At 39.3% G+C, this 17,716-nt stretch overlaps 1 protein-coding gene across 1 annotated transcript; it reads left to right on the forward strand.

The window, feature by feature from the left end:
* Window positions 1-315: 315 nt before the first annotated feature.
* On the forward strand, window positions 316-9,985 carry TGM1 (transglutaminase 1; the record flags this gene model as incomplete). The annotated part of the gene is made up of 14 exons (XM_018556665.1): window positions 316-421; window positions 1,896-2,084; window positions 2,559-2,777; window positions 2,918-3,036; window positions 3,508-3,615; window positions 4,453-4,627; window positions 5,176-5,314; window positions 5,413-5,516; window positions 5,678-5,766; window positions 5,926-6,079; window positions 6,628-6,912; window positions 8,702-8,862; window positions 9,305-9,441; window positions 9,729-9,985. Coding segments are annotated over 14 exons (2,130 nt in total), but the record flags the coding sequence as incomplete, so codon positions are not given.
* Between the last annotated feature and the right edge of the window lie 7,731 nt (window positions 9,986-17,716).

Consider the following 17,716-nt stretch of genomic DNA (forward strand, 5'->3'; position numbering starts at 1 on the left):
CGCTAGAAAAAATGGAATGCAGAATCAAATCCCAAAGAGTATTAAGTAGATCATTATGCTCTAGACCCAATTTTCCACCTTGAAGAAAGCAGAAACGAATAAATGTGTTTATGTTTAATTCAAACGAATCTGTTTTAGTGTCACAAAGTGCTTTTCTCCCTATTTCTCATCTGGGTGTATTTTTATTCTCCAGACTTTTAAAATATGTCCCGTGCTCCAGAAAGAAAGAAGTCCTGGTGGCTGAGTTGCTGTTCATGTTGCTCTAAAGGAGAAGATGTAGATGATTATGGGACTGCTCCACGAGAAAGACCATCAGGAGCGGTCAGAGAAGGTGGGGGAGATCCAGAAGGAAATGGAGATAGGGGAAGAGACCGAGACAGACCAGGAACCAACTTAGATGACCTGCCTTCATCGACTCCAGGTGAGGACTATTCACAACTCTCTCAGCTTGTCTTTTGCTTTATTTTCTGGAAATGCTAAACTTCAGGCAGATATGAAAACAACCTTTAAAGCTGAACTCCAGTCAATCAGGCAAACACACAATTGCAATACACTGTTTATATACAGGAGCTGCTTTACCTGCAAAAGCATTTCTAACCGCACAGTCCTGAGAGTTAACCACCTCTGCCACTTAGCAGAGTTAGAGTTATCTTTATAAATGTTTTTTTTACCCAAGTTTCACACATTTTCTAAACAGAAAATTATGTGAATCCTGGGTAAAAGCTGAGTGAATATTGTGTGAAAACCTTTATAAATTGACCCTTTAGTGTAATGAGCTGATTTGTTAATGATTCACCCCAGTATGTGACCAGACAGTGAAGGAACAGCAACCAACCGACAAGCTTATCTCTCTGCTTACATCTACTGTCAGCATTAGTAGTGCTGTACGGAATATCACAATAAGCTGAAATTAAGTCAAATTCAGGTACACTAGATATAGTTTTAATGAAGTTCAGCTTTACATCTAACCACAGATTCATTAGAAACTATACGTATTTTTACATGCAACTATCAAAAGTACCTAAATCCTTGCTGTGTCCCCCGAACACCAGAACTCATATTGGGAGAGAAAAGGTTAGCCGTGAGCCAGAGAGCTTCGACTGTATTTCACAGTGCTGTTCACCTAACACTTGAGGCATGCTTATGGGAGGAGAGAGCAGATTGATGATTTCATCAGCGTGCTGCTGCTTCTTCACTTTCTGGAATACGTCCTGGATCAGGCTGTATTTCTCAGCCACAATGTAGATTGCAGTGTGTGTCAACGTTGCTGTCTAACTAGGATCACAAAACTAGCTGAACAGTACTGCAAATCCTCCAACAGGTAAGACAGGTTTACATATATGTACTCTAACTGTCTGTTTGCTTGGTGTTCACCTTTAAAATGTATGTGAACCCAAACAATTAACCTATTTCGGTTTCTTAAATATACCATTTACCATACCATTAAAAAAAAAACAACCTCTTGATCCTCTTGTCAGTTGATAACTTCATGTGCTCTCTGCCTGTGCTGACTGTTATCAGTTATATTATTCTCAGCTTTTTCTCTGAACTACCGAATACCGCCTCCCTATATTATGAAGAAGAAGAGTGACGGAAGTATTCTGTAGTCCTGCCCTAGGGTGACAACATTGCTTCTCTACAGATACAGTACAGTGAGTGATCGTTGTCACCCTAGGACAAGAATTGTGTTACTGGCAGGATTACCAGGTGAAAAAAAAAAAACCTAAAAAAGACTGAAAAAATAATACAGCCACCACGCCTAAGCACTGTAAGCTGCAATATATAATATTGGTGTACTTTATGGTTTAGGTAGCTTTCAATTTATTCACTGAATAATTCTTCTCCTCATCATTCTCATCTAAAGACCTGTCATCTTTCTTTTTTTTCATTTCCAGGAGGACCTCTACAAATTCAGAAAGTGGATCTTCTCCAGTCTCGGACCAGCGAAAATCGGCAATCTCATCACACTGATGAATATGAATATGATGATTTAATTATAAGAAGAGGACAGCCCTTCCAGATCTGCGTCACATTCCAAAAGGAATTTGGCAGAAATGACCAAATCTGCATCATGCTACAACACGGTTAGTGAGAGGACGATGTGCCCGTAAATGATTATAAAAAGAAGTTTAGATAACACTTTAACTATGTTTAGGTTGGGGCTGTTGAGGAGCTTTGATAAGCTTATCCTGATATTATAATGACAACAACTATATAAGTTCTTTCAAGAATATATGCAAGTGTTGTATTGCAGATCCCTACATGCAATAAAGGGAAAGAGAAGATTTTCTCGAATAACTAAAAACGACATCCTTGTTTCTGACTCCACTATGGTTATGTTAATACATTGATTTCAGTTGGATTAAATGACCAATCCCTAGAAGGAAGAATATGTTAAACATGCTGGGTATTTCAGACCTATGATATAAGATATTCATTTTTAACATCTGATTTTTGGTACCAGTCTTTTCTTAATCATGTAGCTTATCCGTTTTATTGACAGCATACGTTTCCAGTGTTCTGTTTTGTCACAGTCAATGTCAACCTCACTCTTGCAGGAAACTCCCAGGCGATCTCCTTACCCCTGGTGAAAGAGTTTGATGAAGGAAACTGGGGATGTCAACTAGCAGAAGCCAGTGGAAAGAATGTCGTTTTTTGGGTGAACACTTCAGCCCAGGCTCCTGTGGGAAAATACCAGCTCAGCGTTAAAAGTAGTGGGGGCATATGCAGTGACCCCAAACTGAAGGTCTACATCCTATTTAATCCTTGGTGTCGCTGTGAGTATGCAACACTTCCCTTATAAACCAATTATCCATGAATTGGTTTGTGCCTTCTTTTGATATTGTATCCATACTCTTGAAGGAAAATCAACTTTCCAGGAATCATGTCTGCAATTATCGATGTTCTTTTTTTCTAGTGGATTCTGTATTCTTGGATAATGAAGCATGGAAACAGGAATATGTTCTTAATGAGATGGGAAGAATTTACTATGGTACTGAGCATCAAATTGGTGAACGTTCATGGAACTATGGACAGGTATGATTAGGACATTCTCCCTTCTAAACCTTGATAGGTCCATGCACTCTATACTGATATTCCTGTTATAGCCGGAACTAGGGGAGGCAGAATGCCATAAACACCATAGCAAGAGCTCCCTAACCCCTTTCCTATAAATAAATTTCCATCTGTTGCAGCAGAGGAGTCTTCTTTCATCTGCTGAATTTTCCATAGTGTGAGTGAGACCTTCTCATATTAGATGTGTATTCGCTACTGTCATAATAAACAGGATCTGTCTGTATGTTTCAGAATATCCTTTACCACCTAAAAAACTTACAACTTTATCTTTTAATGACTGAATTAGTTTGATTATCCCTGAAAATATAATGATGTCAAATTAAGCCATATTTTTCATGAAGAGTGGGAACAACATTTCTCTTAATCGGACCTATTTATGCTAGTCCATGTCACTAATCATACACTGCTAATCTTTTTTTGTTTAACCTACAGTTTGACAAAGGGATTCTGGATGCTGTAATGTTTGTACTGGACCGTGCTGGACTTGCACCTGCATCAAGAGGAGATCCTATAAGTGTCACTCGTGCTATTTCTGCAATGGTAAATTTTACTCATCTAGTAATCTAAAGATTAAAAGAGGAAAAGTGTAAATAAGTGAACCCCTATATTTTTAATGCCTGCTTATTAGCTATCATCAAATGACCTGTTTCATGAGTTCTTATTCCTAAGTGCACTACCCATATCAACCAAACAGCGCCCATGTTGTTTTGGTGATGTGATTAAATTTGGCTTGGGTACTCCAGATTAATGAACCTAAGAATTAGGGATTTCTACAATTTTTTTTTACAGTTTAGTGTGGTATGTAGCTCAGCTCATTACTTTACTTCATCCAAGTTATGGTCTTAAAGTGCACAGGGCAAACTGTAACTGATGTCAGTATGACAACTGTGTGCTCAGTGCCTGGCACATGTTTTCCAAACCTTTCTCATCGGCTTTGTACATAAGCACACTGACTGACATATCACAGTGTGCCTCCTGCTTCTGCTAAATATGGATTAGTATGGACCAGTTCACTCAACTATTCCGACTGTTACAACTCAATAAAACATAAATATAAATGTGTGTGGCTGTTCATTAGCCTCTGATTGGTTATTCACATGCCCAAATCTGCACAGCTCATTGATGGTATAAGTAGTGATATCATCTATGACCATAATGACAAAACATTATTTTAATGTTCTGCAAACATTTCAATATGTTTTAGAAAAGAAAATCAATAGCTAGAATATTAACCACATCAGTTTAAAGTATGTCAGAACAATGAACACTGCTTTTTAAGCACATTGCCCTTATAAAAATGTGTGTTTCTCTTATTAGTTTGCTTCCTTTTATACAGTGGCATAACAGAAACCTTTCTCGTCCTCCTTCTTTTATTAGGTAAACTCTATGGATGACAATGGAGTTATTGCTGGAAGCTGGTCTGGTGAATATGCTGATGGTGTGAATCCAGTTTCCTGGGTAGGCAGTGTGGACATTCTGCTTCGTTATCACCAAACCGGAAGCCCCGTGAAATATGGACAGTGCTGGGTATTTGCAGCTGTCACCACTACAGGTAACGTGGTATAAGTAGATCTAAAAAATGTAAAAATATATGCCCATGGACTGCTACAAGTTACGTCAAGTTGCTGTAACACCAGTCTTTTTATACCCTTTTCCCCCAAATGTGCCATTGGTGTAGGAACAAGTGTGCCAGTGGTGTAGGTTTTAGAGTCTGAAAACTGGGCCACTGCCAAAGGGCCTATGGAGCCTTCCTAGCCATATTGAAACACCCACTCCTTTGCCACCACATTAAGCAAATGTGCAGCTAAAATGCATTTTATGGAGGAAAGGGGACATATTGGCCAAGATAGAGGGGTTATAAAAGTTGGGAAGAGGGGTTATGTGTGGGAGAGGGCTTAGATTTAGGAAGTCTTAGGGTGGCCATGTTAGTTGCAGATGGCTTTATAGGAAGTTGGGGATGCTGAATCTGGAGTAGTGCAGGGACTCTGTCTCTTACCTTGTACCAGGATTGAGTTATGTCAAGCTACCCCACTGTAGTGTGTCTTTTAAATAAATATTGTAGGCTAATCTTTAATTATTGTATTGTTTAAATAATTTTAGTGCTACGCTGCCTTGGAATCCCAGGACGTACCATCACTAATTTTGCCTCTGCTCATGACACTGATGGCAACTTAATATTTGATGTATATTTTGATGAAAATATGAAGCCAATAGAAGACAAAAACAGTGATTCAGTCTGGTGAGTGATGGAAACACATTTACATATTTTGATATGCATTTATTTCTAATGGTAAAGTATGTACATTACTGACTGTTAATTTATGCATATTTTCGCAGGAATTATCATTGCTGGAATGACTGTTGGATGAGACGTCCAGATCTGCCTGCAGGATATGATGGATGGCAGGCCATTGATGCCACACCTCAAGAAACCAGCAATGGTAATGCTCAAGAATCTTATATACATATATCTCTTGTTTTTACCCGCTTTTTTTATTTTCCAGAGATTTCTTTAATCTTGGATTGTTATTGAAATGTTGCCAATTTCTTGATTCTAGTTCTATATTCTCTAATCACTTTCCTTTATGTTTTCTTAATTTAGGTATATACTGCTGTGGGCCATCTCCTCTTCTGGCTATTAAGAATGGCATAGTGAATATTAAATTTGATACTCCATTTATCTTTGCTGAGGTAATTTGAGTTATGTATGAATGACGGTATCTTATAAAAATTCCAACCTGTACGTTTTGTATTTAGTACATCAATGATCACAGTTAATGAGGCCGACCCAGTTTTTTATTAACATAAAGGGTGAGTAAACTAAACTAAACTGTGCTGTTTTTCATGCAGGTGAACAGCGACAAGGTGTTCTACCAGCGGCAGCCAAATGGCAAGTTTAAGAAAGTCCAAGTGGAAGAACGAGCAGTGGGACACTATATCAGCACCAAAGCTGTAGGGTCCAATGCAAGGGAGGATGTCACTTACCTGTACAAGCATCCAGAAGGTAACACAGTCACCTTATTAATAATGACATTTCTAAAATATGTGTAGAAGTAGCACATATTGGACATGATTTATTTCTAGACGATAAAGAAATCTCTTATTTCATTGGCAGAAGATTGTTCAGATAATATAGAATGGTGGTTTTCATTGAAAACCTTTACTGCAAGTGTAGGTCAGTTAAGATTGTTGGTGGCCAGTTCCTGAACATTGAAATCCATGCTATGAATCTGCACTCCATGTGGTTCTGTTGCCCAGGGACAGCACAGTCGAGGGGTTACACTGGAATCCTCCCAAGATGTCCATTCCTAAAAACTATGCTGGAAACATTAAACGTTTATCGCAACCTAAACTCCTAAAAAAATCCTAGTTTTAATTTGTGGCCACAGTGGACACTAGTGGCATATCAGTTGTCTACATTAGTCAGAATCATTACCTTTACTGCAATATTTGCCATCATAATATATTAAATTTTCTGTCTTTCTGGCCTTATAATATTTTGCACTGCAAGCTTTCAGAAATTTGTTTGGTGACCCTATCTTTTTGTAACAGGTTCTGCTGCAGAACGTGAAGCAGTGCACACAGCTGCGAAGTATGGTAACAAGCCACTGGCAGAAGTTGACACAAATGAGTCATGTGATGTATCACTTTCCATTGAGTCACAGGATGGTTTCAGCATGGGCAGTGACCTCAATGTCCGCATCTTGTTGAAAAATGGCAGCAGTAGCCGTCGCTCAGTGTCCTTATCTATGGCTGTGGCTGTTATGTTTTATAATGGTGTCTGCAAAGAGTCATTTAAGAATGAAACCTGCGAAGCATCTCTGAGCCCTGGAGAAAGTAAGTCACACTGCACGATTTGTATTTTTATAAATGTTTACAATTAAAAATACTCAAGTGGTTATAGGCATAAAACAAACAGAAAGTAAGGACAGAATGGGGAAGATAATGGGAGAAAAAGTGGACACATAAGGCCATGAGGTGGACACGGATCTGCTCTAGGGTTCTACAGTCTTAAATTACTGTTAAGAAATTGCAATTAGTCTTATGCGTCTGCTGGATGGTGAATACCTAGTAAAACCATTATTTTTTTTAACCCCTACCCCCAGTAAGCTGCTAAAATTTACTTCCCATCAAATAGCTTATTTTAAAATTGATTTCAACTTAGGAGTAGCAAATATTAAATGTTGAGTTGTGCAACCCAGGGGCTACACAGGTAATCTACTAAGCTATGACAGTCTTAGAAGCATAGGGTCTCAAGCATGCTCTTAATGTCTTTAGCCCATGAGGGATCTAATAATCCACGAGGTGGTTTACGTCTCCAGCATCTATCAAAATCTAGATATCATTTAACTCCTCTTCTGCAGCCCCTGAATACTTTAACTTTGCTGTTCTTGGGTCTACTTTCTCTGCTGCACTCTCACTACTATTGTCAAAACCCCATATCTCCACTCTCCCTATTATAGCCATCTTTTTTTCTTACTGTCTTCTGCTGGTACGGATTCATGATGGGTTGGTGATCTGCCTGTACTACAATCTCGGCAAGAATTCCCTCAACCCTAAATAGCATACATTAAAAAAAAAAAACGAAGCACATTTTTGTGCCACAGTTGGCTTTGTAGAAATGCCTGGAATGCATTGTTAATAAGAATACTGTGACATAGGCAACTGTATAGGTTATGACTCCTTTCCTTAATAAAAAAAAAATTTTTTGCAAAAAAAGCAAGATATCAGTTTCAAGTGGATTGACCTTTAAGCTGTGTTTCAAGTCAGTTAATAATACACTCACCACTTGTGTCAAAGATGTTTTAAAGCTTCACTATGTCTAAAGCAGATATGTGAACTAGTGCTCTAAATGTAGTTATTTATAAGATACTAAATGAGTTTGATGTATATAGGCATAGGAATATATGGGTGTATACTATGTACTCGTGTCACCCTTTATATCAGATGCTTTGATAATTGTAACTCTTTATAAAGGTTACAGTTCATGTAAGGAATTCACTAATAGGCCACAGTATTTAGTAGTCACGTGTAGACTAATGAAATACCAAAAAGTAAATTCACCAGATGACTGCCTATTAACACATCTAATACAAATGGCATGTCTGTCATTATATTCCTATGAATTCATGCCTGTCACTACATTGTCATCAACATGTATTTTTTTACTAACATGTCTGCTATTGTATTATCACGAGATTAGCACATATTCCACAAAAAATAAAATGATATTTTTGATGTATTTTTGTTTTCAATTCCAAATTCTAAACCAAACCAATAGACACATGTCTGAATTGATCATCTTACTGCGACTGATACAGTCTAGGAGACTAATGTTAAGACAGAGCTGGCCAGTCAATGGGTTTGCCTGAACTTACATCCCCTCCATTGGCTTCCATTTGGCCAAGTGATGAAGGAGACTGGAGCAATAATTTCTTCAGAATTATTATGTGTGTGTTAATAATGCAACCAATAATGCAACCAATTCATCAATGTATTTTTAATATGTAATGAAGAACATTCCATGTGCATCACTGTTTTTCATTGAAAAAAACTTATTCTATGAAAAAAATCAAGTTGTTCTTATATAAAAATGTATAACATTCTGCCTTGTTTCCTTGCACAGCTAAGGCAGTTGGGTTGCAGTTACGTTACAATGAGTATTGTGCACACCTGGTGGATCAGTCAGCCATGATGTTAACTGTGTCTGGAGTTGTGAAAGAAAATGGACAGAAATTAGCCACACAACACACCTTTAGGATAAAAACCCCAGATCTCATCATCAAGGTATTAAAATATTCTGAATTATTATGGACTGGGTTTATGCTTAAACTATGGGGTACACCTTTTTATTGCATTTTTTAGTTTCATAATGATACAGGATGTTAGGGATGCACTCATACCGATATTTCGGTATCGAGTACCGATATTTTTTCCCCGGTACTCGGCGATACCAAATACTGATACCGGAAGTCCCATTAAGGAAGCCAAAATAGAAAATGTTATCCAAAATAGAATTTTTTTTAAAAAGTTTGGGCTTTTCATATATATTAAATATGACTTGTCCTGTCAGCTCTCTGCAATGACTGCTCTAAGACAAAAGACCCAGCAGATCCTTGGGTGAGGGACAAATATATTTATGTCACAAATACCTAACTTTCATTGACAGTTGCACTTTAAAATATTGAATTCAATATAAAATAATGTATTGTTATTCTTCTTATTACAGGTGGAGGGTGAACCTATGGTTGGCCAACAAATTGTGGCAGAAATCATATTCCAGAACCCTCTTCAGACAACATTGCACAATGCCTGCTTCCACGTGGAAGGACCTGGTCTTCAGAGACCTAAGATTGTACAAGTTGGGTAAGTAAGCTCTCAATGTCCACTTCTCATGCATTGTTTACATTATCATATTTTTAATCAAGCCCACTATCTATTTTACTTAACTGCTACTATCTTTAAATTCAACTTCAGATAAAAAAAAATTCTATATGGTGTTAAAACATAAAGCCTTCTCTATATACCTAGTACCATACAACAATCAACAGTTATTGCCAACACTCCAATTCACTGTCTTCTTGCTGTTCTTTTCCTGAAAAGCACAACATTTCTAGCTGCTAATACATTTCACAATGTTTTCTTCCCTACAGAGATATTGGGCCATTGAAAAGAGTCTCTATCACAGAACGCTTTACACCGCGGCGCGCTGGAGTGCGTCAGCTTGTGGCTAGTTTGGAGAGTAATGAGATGAGCCAAGTACATGGAGTTACTGAAATCATGGTCCGAGATAATTAATTTGGTGGCTTCAGAGCAAACCTGGTTTACGCATGCAGTATTATTGGATGACATGGGAACATAACAAAGACTTTATACTGAAAATAAATGCTCAATGATTCCTCTCTAAGAAATCAGTCTGTAGAATCCAAAGGCATCCTCAAAAAATTTATGTAATATGACAGAGGCTTGCCATCTTACAGACTAACAAGATGACTGGATATAAGCCAAGCTCTAGTGGATGCAAGGTTTTCAAGTTTGAAAATGTGTTTTTTTATTTTGGAAATTGGCTAGGACACTATCTCCATGCGTGCAATATACTGTGGAATCCAGGTTATCTGTGGCTCTAAACCACTCACAAACAAGGAAGACGTTCCATTGCTTGAAAAGTTTTTTTTTGAAAGCTGTCATGTGCTCTACAATCAAATGATTTTATTTCTAGAGATTGACACTTGCTGCTGGTGACACCTATTATGATATCTTCTTGCTGAAAGGAAATGATTCATGGAACACAAGACCACTCATAGCATAATGAGACATCACATTATAAGCTATATCGCAGAAGTTTCATATATACACAAGTATTTTGGGCATACACACAAATGACAGCATTTGCAGTATCTCTTTCTCAACTGTGAACTCTATTAAGTTACTTCTAAGTATTGAAGTATTATGTGTGTGTATATATATATATATATATATATATATATTGTAAAGAAGACTATTGTTAATATTTAAAAATGCCAGTAAAGAAACAGAAGGAAATGTGAATAACACATGGAAGCATACTTCATTAATGCTGCATCATTCTCAGTTCGCCCTAAATAAATACCATGCCGTCCATGTACCACTGCAAGGGCAACCCTTCTGTTAAAAAATGTTGATTGCTGGTTTACATACAGATACAGAAATATCCTCCACAGACAGATGTGATTGTGTCATAATGAAGGTAACATGCTGCTTATGGATCTGAATAATCACTGCTTGTCTCCCTACATAGTCCCTGCTTACTGTAAGGGAAAGAACACTCCTTGGCCTCTCCACCAAAGCTGTCCTGCGACTGGCGGGTACAAAAAACTGTGATCCTAAAAAGCACTGGATTTTTATGTGCACTTTTTATTTCTTAATTGTATTTTATTGTTTCAATAAATATTTTTTATTATTCACTGAATAAATTCCATGTATATTTCAGACCATGTCATGTAGAATAAAATACACTCTCATAAAGCTATAAGACTGTCGAGAAAATGAAGTACAGGTAGCCCTCCTTTTGTGCTAGTTCCATTTGTCACCTCAAAATAGCGCCCTTTTTGGCCGGTCACGTGACCACCATTCATACAACAGCGCTACCTAGTGTATCCTTAAGGATGCGAAGTGGAACACTATACAGTACAACTGCAGGTGGCTATACTAAAACAGCACAGTACTGTGCAGAATCTCTGACAGCTAGATTGGGGCACAGGTGAAGAATTGCAGCTCAGGAAGGTGCTCAAAGAACTGTGGACACCTGCAGAGGGACACTTGGAGGTATGGTGGTGCACACATGGGGATGTGCTGGTGGCACGGGGATATACATGTAGATGTACACAGGCACATAGAGACATTCTGGAGGCACAGGGGGTACACTTGTAGCTACAGGAGAGTACAGGGGTACACTTGGAGATATGGAGGAGCACAGGGGTACACTTGGAGATATGGAGGAGCACAGGGGTACACTTGGAGATATACAGGAGCACAGGGTTAAACTTGGAGATATGGAGGAGCACAGGGTTAAACTTGGAGATATGGAGGAGCACAGGGTTAAACTTGGAGATATGGAGGAGCACAGGGTTAAACTTGGAGATACGAAGGGGCACAGAGTTAAACTTGGAGATACAGAGGCGCACAGGAGGTACACTTGGAGATATGGAGGAGCACAGGGGTACACTTGGAGATATGGAGGCGCATGGGGTTAACCTTGGAGATATGGAGGAGCACAGGGTAAACCTGGAGATATGGAGGAGCACAGGGTTAAACTTGGAGATATGGAGGAGCACAGGGTTAAACTTGGAGATATGGAGAAGCACAGGGTTAAACTTGGAGATACGAAGGACCACAGGGTTAAACTTGGACATACAGAGGCGCACAGGGGTACACTTGGAGATATGGAGGAGCACAGGGTAAACTTGGAGATACAGAGGAGCACAGGAGGTAAACTTGGAGATATGGAGGAGCACATAGGTACACTTAGAGATAGGACGGAGCACAAGGGTACACTTGGAGATACGAAGAAGCACAGGGGTGCACTTGGAGATATGGAGGCACATAGAGCCACACTAGGGGCACGGGGTACCCTTGGAGCATTCATAACATTCATTTCAAAGCTTTAAATATAGTATATTATGTCACTTATGTCATTTTTGAGAGAGGCCTGGAAGGTAAATCCCTCACTTCCCATTGACTTACATTATGTACGGGGTTTGAATTTACATCGCTTTCTGTTTGCAACCATTCCTTCTGGAACCTAACCCTGGCGTAAGTCGAGGGCTACCTGTATACAGTATGTGTTTGTCAAATTGGCAGAAAAAAAAAATGTCATAAAAAAACGAGCTCCTAAGATAATTATGGAATGTGGGTCTGTATACTATCAGCTCTGGGCTGGCAAAATGTATTTATATTTTATTCAATGTAGGAAGAGGAATCACCAGCACGCAGGGTCTCTTCATCAGGGCACTCTTTATGCACTCTTTATGCCCTGATGAAGAGACCCTGCGTGGTCTCGAAACGTTGGCTCTTGTGATTGTGTGACGTCTATGTCCAATAAATGGATTATTCTACTGAGTGCTGGTGATTCCTCTTCCTACATTGTGTCTGCACGGTGCCATCCATGTTCATCACTACAAGCACCATTGTCTACTTAGGCCTGGATTGCTGCAAGGTGTGCGGAGCATTTCCCCTTCTATCCAATTTATATTTTATTCCACATTTACATGCAGGTCAAGCTGTCCAATAAAAGTGCCAGTAGCAGGTGCTGAGAGAGATTAAAACACCCACACTGCCGGGGGCCCTTCTGAGTTCCTTGCTTCTGACTAGGAATGAGCTCAGGTTTGGACAGAAATACACGGTTCTTGTCCAACAAGCATAAATGGGATGTCAGAAGCTAGAAGACAGCGGCTCTTTAGCAAATATCCAGGTGAAAGGGAAGGATAGGTATAGACAGATATCTAAAAGCAGTTTTTTTACAAACACTAAAGGGCTTGCAAACCCCCCACTATCTGAAGTATATAGTGATACAAATGAACAAAACTACACTTCCTAGGAACACTTTTTGGACAACATGCAATAAACCAACGTAAACATCAATCTCAAGTATGTAACAAAAAAGCAATACAAGGGACACAAACGAATACATAACAAAGAGCCACTTTATTATTTAAAATATTAATAACTCTGTGTTTCCCGCTACCCCAACAGAGACAAAGTCAATAAACCTAAGTGTACACAATTCAATTATTCACAGTAAATAGCTGTTTAAGGAGATAGATTGTTAATAAGACAGGTAATCAACCAGTCACTTATATCTACCCGATGGACATCCACCTGACAAACAGGAGGAAAGACTACAAAAGATGGTGTCTATGCACCCCCACCCCTCGCTCACTCATCTATCCCAGATCACTCCTGTATTAGTCTCTAAGTCAAATATCACCCCATCTAGAAAAGAGCTGTGCATGCCTGATATCATCATGCATGGGCAAAATAGTCAAATCCCACTTAATATATCATAAAGCATCCAAATGGTGTCCAGTAGGCTAAACATCATCATGAGAAGCGGAAGGGGGTATATAAGAACATGGAGATGCCATCTTGGAAGTGGGCTGAACTGTAAATATACCATGTACCAACCTTTTTCACAAACCCCATACAGGAGAGAGCTGAATATATAGATTTCCATGTGTGCCATAAACCACCACATTATATGATGCCCTTAATCTAAGACATACGCATATATAAATACATATATTGTCTATGGTTCTAAATACCATGAGGGAATTTATCAAAACTGGAGCAAAAACAGAATCTGGAGCAGTTGCCCATAGTAACCATTCAGCTTCTATCTACAGTTTGCTCAGATAGGCTTTCAAAATGAAAGCTTCTCCAGTTTTGATAAATGTTCTTTCCCTTTTAGTGAAGAAACATCAAAACCCAGGCTCTGAACAGCTTGGGGAAACCTATATAGAAATATATGGACGCCCATCCCATTAGAATTGCTTTAGATTCCATTTCAACCACACAGCATTTATCCCCGTGAGAACATGGGACAGCTGGTATGGGTGCTTAAATTTGTAATAATTAAAATACTATATTCTTACCACAATATTAGTCTTTATAGATAACAGCTGAAAGTTACTGAATTAAAACTAAAACTTCAGTTAAGGCAAGGAGGAGAGGTAAATTGTGATTCCCATATCCATTTAAATTCTCTTTATAGGACCTTTCTATCATAATTTCCCACATGTGTAACCCATCACATTTCCCATTATGTTCAAAAACAAAATGTCGCGCCACCAGGGATCTAAGATTATAGGTTTGTATATGATACAATTTGCCATAAAGGCATTTTTTTTACCATTCTAATGTTCTTGACTACATAAAAGGTGCAGATCAAAATCTTTACCACCCCTGAGGTCTCACAGTCAGTAGATTCATTACACTTTAGAGTTCTACCAATTAGGAATTGTCAGTAGTCACACACCTCCTTCCACCTGGTTCAATTTGCTTTCCAATTTTCTCCTATTTCCCTAAGAAGATATATACCTGGAGGTCCCTAATTGATCTAGCCCTCTTATATGTAATACCAGCAGTCGTGGGAATATGTTTCCTCACCGCAATATCAATAAAATATGCCAGTGTCTTTGGCAGATATTGTGAATTTGATCAGAAACATTAGTATACTCTAGTTCCAAGTTTCAAGAGTTCAATAAATCTTTGTTTATTTATTTATGATGCAAAAAAAATACACACTGATTCTCTCCCCACATGCAGATCTTACGCATTTCACCTGTTAGGGCTTAGTCATAGATGTATAGACTGTATAGGCCCCATACAGTTCCAACAATTTGTTAAAATGTGGGACCTTACAGTGACACTAAACTCTGGATATAAATCTTAAAAATGCATTCAAGTATCTTATACTAATGTCCTCCTGTGACCCAAAACTCTGCATATAGCAGGCTATTGCCCTCTATATGCTTACAACGCAGAGCCACGCTGCATCCAGGATGGATCGTGATAATATTGTCAGGATCCTCCCCGCTACCTGATTGACAGCTGGCTTTTCCTCTCTAAAGGCTGAGCCAGCTGTGCCCGCCCCCTCCCCTGTCTGTCCTTTCTGTGGGCACTGGAGAACCGGAGAGGTGGGGGGGATCCCTGCAGTGGTGATGACTGTCAGTCACCACTCTCTACAGAGAGAAGATCGTGAACTGAGCGATCCGCGGTTTGTGATCGCTCAGTTCTCGATCAATAAAGCTGACACGTGACAGGTACAGTGTCACACAACAGCTCTAATTATGAGTGTATTTCCCTCATCCCATAATTCTCCTTTAAAAGCCACTAGAGATATTAGCCAGATCTAGTTGATCTTCATGGTGGCTCATCAACAGAATCATCATAATTAAGAACATACTGTAAGTTCTCTAAATTTTCTTCCCGTTTTGCCCTAAAATCATTCATAAGGTCCCTAATGGTGGGAAGAATCTGAATCTCTAGTCCCTGTGGACATACTGTATGTTACTTTCCAAATATTTCTTGAATTTACCATTGTTCCACCAAATCGGCAATTTTCTTTTATAAAGATCCCTCATTTTATATAACAACCTCAACATTTCTGTCTCTCTTTGGGATTCAGTTTTCTTCCTTCTTTGACTTTGAGCAACAACCCTTCCCATAGGTTAGCATCCATTCTTCACTTCAAAAAATAGTGTATGCTCTAATTCACCTGATGATCTGTGACCCCTAGGTGTCACTGTTTGAAGTGCAGTGCAACCCTAAACTGCAGAAACTGTATGGATTCATTGGGAAAAAAAAGGTCCTTATTGCAGCATTCATACACAATAAATCATACAAGATATCTCACCTGGGAACTAAGTGACCCCCAGTTTATGGGGCATCTACCTGGATGATATAATAAATGAACACCTGCAGGATTGCATTTTAATCTTCTCTGTATGCGCTATTTCATTTTACATGTTGTGGCCACTAGGTGGCACTGTTTGAAGTTGCAGAATCGGTATGGATGCTTTAAAAAGGTTCATGCATAGGTTCATAATAAAAGATACCTCACCTGGGCACTATGTGACCCCCAGTTTATGGGGCATCTACCTGGATGATTTAATATATGACCACCTGCAGGATATTGCTCTATTTCAGGAGAGCCGACAATGCCCTCATTGTATGGGGGGTGTACAGGGACAATGAGGGCATGCTGTGACGTGTAGTTTCCTGAGTGATATAAGGCTGTATTAATTACTGTCCTCCTGAAAGTATACAAGGCCATTATAGAATAGAACATAGTTGAATGTGAAACTGTGGGCAGACCTGGCAGCTCTGGAGAAAAGGGCCTGAACCCCCGATGGAGGAAATCACAATTCAGGTGTGGAACCTACAATTTAATGTTTTGGTGGTTGAGGACACCAAATATTTGTTGGGAAATGGCATTTATTAGTCAAACATATTATCCTCAACCATATTGCTTAGCACCATGCAGCCGAAGCATTCAGTGAATCTGCTGCAGCTTATCCAAGTTCTGCATAACAGTGCTTGGATAAGGAACTGAACACGCTGTAGAAACCATTTGGATCATTTGGAAAAAGGTCATTGGTGCAGCATTCAAAGACCATGAAAAATTATCTCACCTGGGATCTAACTGACCCCCGTGTTTATGAGGCACCTACCTGTTTGATTCAATATATAAACACATGTGAATGGTGTAGCTGATACAATTATTGATCCTTGGTGATATTGGTAAAGACTTATGTGGATGTATGACTAGTTGTGAAACTTTACCCATATGGCAGTCAGTGTGAATAATTTAGTTACATTGGCTGTCAGTGTGAATACCTTAGTTACGTTGGTGGTCAGTGCGAATACTTTCGTTACATTGGCGGTCAGTGCTGTTAGTTATGCTATCTTTAGTGAAGATCTGAGGGGGGGGGGGGTTGTCCTTGTATTGGGGTGCTCCATGGTAATAGGCGTGGGGTCTCAATGCCTCTGGCTTTACATATAGGGCTTCAGTAGATGATGGTCATTCTTTTCCCAAATTCTGGATATGTTTAGTGCGAGCTGTAACATGGACATCTTCATTATGCTTTCTGGAATGGTACACTTTGGGGGGTGTCTTTGTATTGGAGTGCTCCACAGTAAACTATTTGGGGTGGCATTGCTAGTAGAGCACTACTAGCTGATGGTCTTCCTTTTTTCTAAATGCTTCTGAGATATTTGGTTTGACCTGTAACATGGATATCACAGATCTCCTATTACTTTTGGAGTGCTGCTTTATGGGATGTCTTTGCCGGGCTAGCACTACCATAAGACTGCCTGAGGGTGCCGGGGGGCGGAAAATGCACCTTTGCCTGTTGTGGGGATTAGCTCCAAATGGTAGCGCATTAAGGACCGAGTCCACTCGCAAACATGTTCTTTCCAGGGCTTCCTGCCTACTTTTATTTAAACAAAAGTTCACAAACATAAAGTAATTACCCTCGCAGGGGTTCTTTAGCATCTCATGGCAGCACCTGCCCATCCAGCCTCCTGGCTTTGCATTTGCAGCAGTGCTGCTCTGGCCTCAGCCCACTGTCTGTACCTCCAGACAGCCACAGTTGTGTGCTAA

Source organism: Nanorana parkeri, unplaced genomic scaffold, assembly GCF_000935625.1.
Source record: "Nanorana parkeri isolate BGI_ZX_2015 unplaced genomic scaffold, ASM93562v1 scaffold246, whole genome shotgun sequence".
In the NCBI taxonomy this organism is placed as follows: domain Eukaryota; kingdom Metazoa; phylum Chordata; class Amphibia; order Anura; family Dicroglossidae; genus Nanorana; species Nanorana parkeri.